Source organism: Nymphalis io, chromosome 15 (assembly GCF_905147045.1).
Source record: "Nymphalis io chromosome 15, ilAglIoxx1.1, whole genome shotgun sequence".
Classification (NCBI taxonomy): Eukaryota; Metazoa; Arthropoda; class Insecta; order Lepidoptera; family Nymphalidae; genus Nymphalis; species Nymphalis io.
Window position 1 is genome coordinate 12,010,583 of NC_065902.1, and position 9,879 is coordinate 12,020,461.

The window sequence follows — 9,879 nt, forward strand, 5'->3', positions numbered from 1 at the left end:
TATAAGCTCTAAGCCTAATCCACAAAAAAGGGAAATGGGACGTTAATATGCTGTTACTTTTCATTTATTTTATATTAAGATAATAGCTGACCCGTGCCCACTTCGTTGGGCGGTAAACATTTTTACTATGATTTATTTCCTGACTGCCTAAAGTCGCGTTGGCCGGACATTAACGAATTTGATATTTTAAATTATCTCTTAAACTATGCAACCAAAAAACATAATGTAAAAAAATAATTGTATCTAAATAAAATTTCCTTGGTGATAAAGCAATTTATTTCAAAATAGATTGACGTGTTGTATATGAAAAAAACCGTCTAATAGAAATATCACTCAATAGATTACGACACGGTCGCAGTTCCATACCTATATCGTAGTAACTTTGACCATTTGTTCAAATTATATGAAGTAAAAGGGAAAAGTCTTTTGTTTTAATCACTTGAGACGATAAGTGACAATTTTCATAGGAATTCATAATTGTTGATAACATGACCAATAAACATGTCGAAGCGATATAAATAATTTATTATTTTTATTAATACAAAAAACCAATTTTTGTGACTTAAATATAAAAGTTAGACATAAGCTGTCGCTGACTTTTTTGTAGACATTATCAAGCTCTACAACTTTTTTCTAGAACTCAATCATATATCTCATCCTTAAGGCAGCGTTTGTAAGAAACGTTTTCGTTCGACCGTTTTTTCTCCGAGTTTCTTTGCAAATTCGACTACCACAAAAAAGTATTTTTATTTTTCGGGTTAATATATAGCCTATAAACACTCACGTGGTCAAATAATGTGGCTTTATATTGGTAAAAGAATTTTCAAAATCGGTTCAGTAGATCCAGATATTACCCCCATCAACCTCACAAACTACCTACCTCTTCATAATATTAGTATACATAATTGAAAATTGTTAGGAACATTTCGAAACGATAAAAAAAGATCTACGATCTCATCTCGATATATTTCATTAGACTAAAGACTTATAATAGCAATAAAAAATATAATTTAGAATGCTAATCATACAAAAACATCGTGTCGGAAGTGGTGGATGATAAAAGTAATAGACAAATAGAATATTTATGAAGTAAGTGGTAATATGTTAAATTGAAGTAGGGTCAGGTGGGGCGCGGTGACACGTAATATTTCGAATGGGATATTTAATGAACAAAATGTGTCTTGTAATTTTTAATTCGTCTTTTGTTGAATAAATCATAGGGTAAAATTTTGCAATAATTTGAAAATAACGTTATATCTACACTTCTAATAACATATTTAACTTCTCCAGTTTTGATGATATGTAGACTAAATCGGGGCACAATGGTACATAATGAGAACCTTTTAAAGTTAAAAGCATTATAGTTTAATTTTATCTCTATTATTATTTACAATCATCTATGCAGAAATGAAACTTTCACTCTGTAATTTTTCTAACCACCGCGAGCGTTTTAGTGGATTCGTTGTTTTTGATAGATGATCAATATTAATACAGTGACGATTTGAAGGTGCTTGTATTTTTATAATAATAATAATATCCTGGGACATTTTTCACACACGGTTATCTGATCTAAAACTAAGCAGAGCTTGTACTATGGAAACCAGACAACTGATATACTACATATACTATTTTTCTTTTGTAAATACATACTTATATAGATAATTACGCCCAGACTCAGGAAAAACAGACATATTCATGCACACAAATATCTGTCCTGGGTGGGAATCGAACCCACAACCTTCGGCGTGAAAGGCAAGCATCCACCAACCACACCAATCGGGTCGTCAAATATTTTTATAGTTGTAGAAAGTATATTTTGTATTTTTTTCTATATAGAATAGGTAGGCGGACGAGCAAATGGGCCACCTGATGGTAAGTGGTCACCACCGCTCATAGACATTGGACATTCAATAGAAAGAAATGTTAACGCTAATCGCTTACATCACCAATTCGCCACCAAACTTGGGAACTAAGATGTTATGTCCCGTGTGCCTGTAATTATATTTCGACTATACTACATATATTTTGATTGTGCATCCGACCTAACTTGAACCAGTTTTTTTTTTTTCTTGAAACTATTTCATATGTAAGGAATGCAATCTAGGAGTCCGACTTATAGTGGACTCCTTAAAACAGTGGCTTAGCTGGTAAAATTTCAATTTAATTCAAATAAAAAATATATATCAAAATTTTCAAATAAGAGAAATAGCGCCTCTCTTTCTACGTAATCACTAGATTATGTAATATCATATTTTTATATTTAAAAATAAGATTTTTTACATAGTAAATGTAATTCAAAAAAGCCGAGATGGCCCAGTGGTAAGAACGCGTGAATCTTAACCGATGATCGTGGGTTCAAACCCGGGCAAGCACCACTGAATTTTCATGTGCTTAATTTGTGATTATAATTCATCTCGTGTTTTACGGTGAAGGAAAACATCGTGAGGAAACCTGCATGTGTCTAATTTCACTGAAATTCTGCCACATGTGTATTCCACCAACCCGCATTGGAGCAGCGTGGTGGAATAAGCTCCAAACCTTCTCCTCAAAATGAGGAGAGGAGGCCTTTAGCCCAGCAGTGGGACATTCACAGGCTGTTTCGGTTCGGAAATGTAATTGTTTTTTTTTATAAAGAATATCTTACAAATGAAGTGTATATAAATATCCAGAAAGGTTATTAAAATATCTGATCGCTCATAATAATATATCCGTTGAACTTTTTTTTTTTTTAATTAATCGCAACTCCTTACAGACACACGGGTATAACAAGGAATATTTTTTTTAATTATTATCTCTTTCTTTTATGTATCAATCACTAAAATTAAGATTTAAAAAAATCTTAAATTGTTATAACTTATAGAAAATCCATCTAAATCTCTGAAAATAATTTTTATACATACATTGATTAAAAAGGCCTTTATTTCTATCTCTTTTAACTTCTAATTAAAAAAAAAGGCTGTAATTGGCAAAATAACTTTGGCACGTCGAAAATTTAGTCTGTTGTATGCTATTTCTGTATCAATACTTTGTTTCGTCAAAAGTCGAGATGGCCCGGTGGTACGAACGCGTGAATCTTAACCGATGAACGTGGGTTCGAACCCGGGCAAGCACCTCTGAATTTTCATGTGCTTAATTTCTGTTTATAATTCATCTTGTGCTTTTCGGTGAAGGAAAACATCGTGAGGAAACCTGCATGTGTCTAATTTCATCGAAATTCTGCCACATGTGTATTCCACCAATCCGCATTGGAGCAGCGTGGTGGAATATGCTCTAAACCTTCTCAAATAGGGAGAGGAGGCCTTAGCCCAGCAGTGGGACATTTACAGGCTGTTACTACTACTACTTTGTTTCATTGGCCTGAGATAGGATCAAACTTTAGTTACGATTAGATAAACAAAGAGATGAGAAAGAGAGAAATCATTGTTTAATTAATCAGTCACTAAGCAACGTTTGTAAGTAAGGTCGTAAATAATTAGATATTGTGACGTAATCAATAAAAAACACATTAATTTTAAGGTTACTTTTAAATAAATCGATATTTATAAAAAAAATTAAGTTACATTTGCTTTGAAACGGATTTAAACGGAACGTATGGTTGATAAAATAATTCTTTTAAAAATCGTTTTCATTAACATTGGACCGCAACTCAAGGTTTGCGATTTAACAGCTTCGGTACATGGCAGTAGGTACATAGACGTTCAAGCCATTATACATTCGAATAATTGGCTTAAAGTTGTGTGAGTGTGTGTCTTTTAAACAATAATAATGAAATTAATCATAATTTTTTTATCAATATCAATGGTTGGACTTAGTTTATTAACTTGCCGAGATATGCCAATGAACTTTATCGAAATCGCAAACGAATTAGGCTACTCGGTGCGGGAGTACGACGTGGTCACGCAAGACGGATATATTTTAAAATTGTTTCATATACCCGGTGATAGAAGTAGACCCGTTTTACTGATGCACGGCCTCGTTGATTCGGCTGATACTTTCATTTTAAGGAGGGATACATCTCTATGTATTGCACTGGCTAATGCGGGCTATGACGTTTGGATCGGAAACAATAGGGGTAATAAGTACTCACGACGTCACCAATATTTGGATCCGGACAGTGATAAAGAATTTTGGGATTACAGCTTTCACGAACTTGGTTACTATGACCTTCCCGCTATAATAGACTTTGTGCTTGATAACACTGGAGCGAAGAGTTTGAGTGCCATAGGACATTCACAAGGTAACTCAATATTTCTAGTCCTCGGCGCAACGCGACCAGAATACAACGAAAAGATAAAGGTCTTAGTGTCTTTGTCACCGATATGTTTTCTGAATAACATGAAAAAATCGGCTTCCCGGTTGTTGAAATTATTTCCAGTAATTGTTCAATTCTTCACAATAACGGGGCAGGTTGAGATTTTAGGCGAGAATACAGTCTTCGCACGTATATTTAGGTATATCTGTGGAACCAAAAATAGTTATGGCTTTTGTGCGCATGGAATCTTTTTTCGTTTAGCGGGAAATGATCCCGAAGAACTTGAAGCTGACTTCTACCCCACCGTTGTTGCTTATTATCCAACAGGCACGTCTAAGAAGAATGTCGTACACTTGTCACAGGTTAGTATCAGACGAACTTTTGCGGAATTTGATTATGGACTGAGAAATTTTGACATTTATAACTCAACTGTTTCTCCGGAATACGATTTAAGTAAAGTTAAGATGAAAGTTGCGCTACTGGCTGGGAGAAATGATTACATATCCACAATAAAGGATGTATTATTATTAAGGAGTAAATTACCGAATGTTATTGAATATACTGTTGTAAAACATAAGAAATTTAATCATATAGATGGGGTGTGGGGAAGGAATATGAACGTTTATCTTTTTCCAAGTATTTTCGACATTTTATCAAAGCATGGCTGACGTGTGATTATTTTTGAACATCCTATGTTAATCTGAACTTTTTTGTGGTATCTGTGGATTTACAAACTATACTATATAAAACTATAGTTTAAATGTCTGCAATTTTAAAATGATGATTTTAGTTTTGTTTCTTAGTTACAAATTAAATCGTAATTGGCTTCCGTATCGCATAATTATATTCTATGAATTTAAATTAAATTAGCGTTTGTTATTTCCCAACGTATGTTTGTATTAGTTTACATATATTAACTACTCATCCTACCTTCGCACGGGCAGAATGAAGGCCTATATAAAACGTTTATATTGAAGGTAAGTTATTGATTTTTTAACCAGAAACCTCGAGCACGCTTACTGAGACTATCTATAACGAAGTTTCATCACAATCAGAGAAATGGCTTATTGACGTTATATTGTTTTATAGTATCCAAATGAAAAACAAAACAAAAACGCATCGCGTATTTTTTTAAATAACGGTATAGTAATTTAATGCCAATTATTTTTAAACAGAGGCATGATAAAAAGGTTTTGTATGTGGCTTAAACGTAGTCTAACTTTAGTTAAATTTAATTGTAAGTGTCTCGTGGGCTAAGTAAGCTTTTAGGAGCACCAGAAGTGTGGACTAGATTCTCTTAGCAGTTCAGGGTACAATGCCACAGGACAATAAAGGACGACGTGTAGTTTTTATAATTTGTAGATTTTTATGTTTGTTTAATTTGTTGCATTTTATTTTGTGTTTTTTTTTTTCATTGCATACGATTAAAGGGACCTTTTGTACATCTAAATTATTAAGTTCTAATTATATATATCGTTTAATATATATAGATTATAATTAAATTGAAATATAATTTACAGCGAAAATACCCTATTTTTTATTTTTTTAACACAATCAATGACATTGAGATGAAACCGTAGACAATTTACTACTTTTTACGGATTTGACATATTCCTAACATTGTTTTATGTTTTTTATAAATCTAGTAATAATCGAACTATAAAATAATTCTATCACTTTGAAATCACATCACATTTTCACGTTTAAATTTCACCGTGCTAATTTTTACCAAATACTTAAGCTATATATATATATTATGTTTTCTGAATTATTAATTTAATCTTTATTCATTTTAATGTTATAATATACAGTAACAGATATTTAATAAATAGTGTCCAACCAACACATTGGTACTCTGTGCACGCTTTCTCTTCTATTAAGTCTAGTTTTATTTTTGTATAATAATGTATTGCTTTTACCGAATGTAATTATGTATGTTAGTATATTATTATATAAATAAATATATAAATTGATTGCTTTACTTATACACATAACCCTCAAAGCGTTCTACCCACAAACAAGTATTGCTGTTTGGCAGTAGGAATGAATGAAATTAAATGATATTTATTTCTCATAAGATAACGGAAAAATTCACATTTAATTAATCAATATAACCGTTTTACGTTGAGAGACTGGTATCCAGATCTGGTATCCATACAAGTTTAATTGTTTTACAAATTACCGCAGTAAAATATATATATATATATATATATATATATATATATATATATATATATATATATATATATATATATATATATATATATATATATATATATATATATTATATATATATATATATATATATATATATATATATATATATATATACATATAAGTAGGTAACTTAGACGGGTTTCAAAAAGTAAATATAATGGTACTACGAGTATGTCTGTTCACACTGTCTTTGTTTCTTGAACTCTGGATGAAAAGTATCTTTAACTAAACTTTCTTGTACTAGTTAGTACAAGAAAATTTTAAACTTTATTAATATAATATTTTATTTATTTACAAATAAACGTTTTAACAATGTTATCTCTTTATGTTTTTTCTTATGTTTAATATTATATGTTTTTATAAAAATAGTATATTTTAAATACATTTCCAAATACGTAAACATTATATTAATATTTATTTAAGCTGTAAGCACTTAACACGCTTCGAAGGGTGCTTACTTGTACAACAAACTGTTGTGTAATTGCATATTAACAGACCTTGAAACTTGGCTATGAATTAACGATAATTATATCTGTTACTTAATGTATTATTGTTATTATTTGTCTTTAGTCATTGTTTATACATATATACTATTAACGTATTAATTGTCGTTGAGTTGACTGACATATACCTTGCTCACAGGTAGCCTTGAGGCGGATCTTATGAAAGATATCGAGATGACACCATAGACAATTTCTAGTACTTTTTATGGTATTGAAATATTCCTAACAATTAAGTAACTTATTTTTAACAATTAACAATATATGTGTTGAACGTAATTCTGTTCCAACTCGCAATGGAGCGGCGTGGTGGCATAAGCTTCAAACTTTCTTTTTGAGAAGAGGCTTTAGTTCAGCAACGGAATATTTATAGTTACTTTAGACTTGAAGGTAATAATAACATCCTGGGACATTATCCACACACAGCCATCTGATCCCAAACTAAGCAGAGCTTGTACTGTGGAAACCAGACAACTGATATACTTACTACTTATACTACTTTTCTTTTGTGAATACATACTTGTATAGGTAATTACATCCAGAATCAGGACAAACAGACATGTTCATGCACACAAATATCTGTCCTGGGTGGGAATCGAACCAACAACCTTCGGCGTGAAAGGCAATCATTCACCAACCACGCCAACCGGCTCGTCAAAAATAATCATTAAGCGTTATTAAAAAAAAAAAAAAACATTTACCTACCTAAATCATTTTATTTGTAGCAAAACTAGAACTGAAGTTTATTTAACGCAATTGTATTTAATGTTTTAGTTGTGTGTAGGCATGATAATATCAGTACACGTGGAGTTATTGCGATTAATTAGTGTTATTATGCATGGATGTAAATATACCGATTAATTGTTTTAACCAACGATGCTCCGAGATGGTTTGGAGGATGAAATATTTAGATCATTGACTCTTCTTTGTTCTATATATGGAAATAGAATTAGGTGCGATAAACAATATTGATACAAAAAGCTGAAATGGCCCAGTGGTTAGAACGTGCGAATCGTAACCGATGATCGTGGGTTCAAACACGGGCACGGGGCAAGTACCACTAAATTTCCATGCGCTTAATTTGTGTTTTTAATTCATCTCGTGCTTGACGGTGAAGGAAAACATTGTGAGGAAACTTGCATGTGTCTACTTCCACTGAAATTCTGCCACATGTATATTCCACCAACCCGCATTGGAGCAGCGTGGTGAAATAAGCTCCAAACCTTCCCCTCAAAAAGGGAGAGAAGGCCTCAGCCCAGCAGTAGGACATACACAGGCTGTTACTGTACTGTAAACAATATTGAACTTTACAAATTCCCGAGAATTACTATTTTTTATTAAAAATGAACGCTTAACTAAACACTGATTTAGATTTTTCTGGTCATTATTCATTTGACATTCGAAAGAAGGAGGCATTGTTTAATCTTATTACTAGCTACGCAACGTTTACAAGTAAAACTTATAAGCTTTGCTTAGTGACTGTTGACTTAAATACTGATTTGTCTCTTTCTGACATTATTGATTTGAAATTCGAATGAAGAAGGCATTGTTTAATTAATCACTGGCCACGCAACGCTTATAAGTAAAGTTGTTATTATTTAAACATTCATGGGTATACTTATACCCAAGCGTCGCTTAGGGACTGTTTGGTTAAACACCTATTTCTCTCTTTCTGTAATTATTGATTTGAAATTCGAACGAAGGAGGCATTATTTAATTAATCATTATGCAGTAGCGACGTATCAACATTGTTCTTATTGCAGTCAATTATTTTGTTTATATTTTGTTGTACTAGGAAGAATGTTTTGGTAATATGTACAGTTGGCTTCTTGATAGTTAACGTTCTGAAATCTTTGTATGTCATATTAATATATTTTATGATAGATGTTGTCATAGATGAGAAACTTTATATTTTGTACAGGTAAATAACATTGTGGAAAATTTAATTTTAAATTATAATAGTGGATAAGTTATAGTAATGTTAAGGAAAATTAGTCAATCTATTGTGCTGACCAATTAGGAGATATATTTGAACATGTAGATGTAAATAATTAGCTACGCTATAAAAGAAACGCTAAGAATAAATACAGATTATGCCTGGATATACAAATAGAAAAATATCCTATTAAGCTTAAATACCGATTACCTATAATAATTACATTATTAAAAAAATAAACAAATAAACGTAGGCAATACATAATAGCGCTTTTTTTATATAAGAAATAGTTGTGTTTAAAAAATATTAGAGTAAAATTTAAAGACATGATCTACTTACGATCAATTGTTATTGAACTTAATTTTTTTGTAGATGACGCAAGAGTACTGACTTTTACGTCACAAAGAATAATGACGTCCCACTATCAATATCGGTAAAATCATGTTAAAAATAATCATAATTTATAGAAATTTAAATAGTTAACGCGGTTTTGTTCGTTTTCTAAATTTTTTAATACACGCTGGACGGATATTAAATATTCCTGAAATATTAGAAAATGGCTTTCTAATATTTCAGGAATATTTTCTTGCAACGACGAACAATACTTTGTCTATTATATAAATAAACTGACTAATGGTTAAACATTTATTTATATCACAGTCTAATATTTCAATATAACAAATATAAAAACTGATATTTAAAAAAAGTACTTAATTTAAGTCTGATCTGGTCGGAAATGGTCTCCTTCTGTGAAAGTGTGATCTTGCAGAAGGAGGCTCTTGAGGAAGAGGATGCCGCTGCAGACCTGCTCCACCGAAGAAGACCGGAGAGAAGAAAAAGGCGCTATGCGCATTTACTCTTCCCTCTGCAATAGGCGTCGCCAGGACAAGGGGGGTTCTCAGTACCCTGGTAATCTATCCTGGTAATCTGGTGGTAAAATAAATAAATGGTACCCCTAGAGAATGGAGGCCCGC

General features: G+C 31.8%; 1 protein-coding gene across 1 annotated transcript; it reads left to right on the forward strand.

Moving 5' to 3' along the window:
- The first annotated feature begins 3,652 nt into the window (after window positions 1-3,652).
- On the forward strand, window positions 3,653-4,990 carry LOC126773829 (lipase 3-like). Its single transcript, XM_050495033.1, has one exon. It carries the CDS (start codon window positions 3,766-3,768, stop codon window positions 4,918-4,920), a length of 1,155 nt encoding a protein of 384 aa, XP_050350990.1. The 5' UTR covers window positions 3,653-3,765; the 3' UTR covers window positions 4,921-4,990.
- Window positions 4,991-9,879: the final 4,889 nt, after the last annotated feature.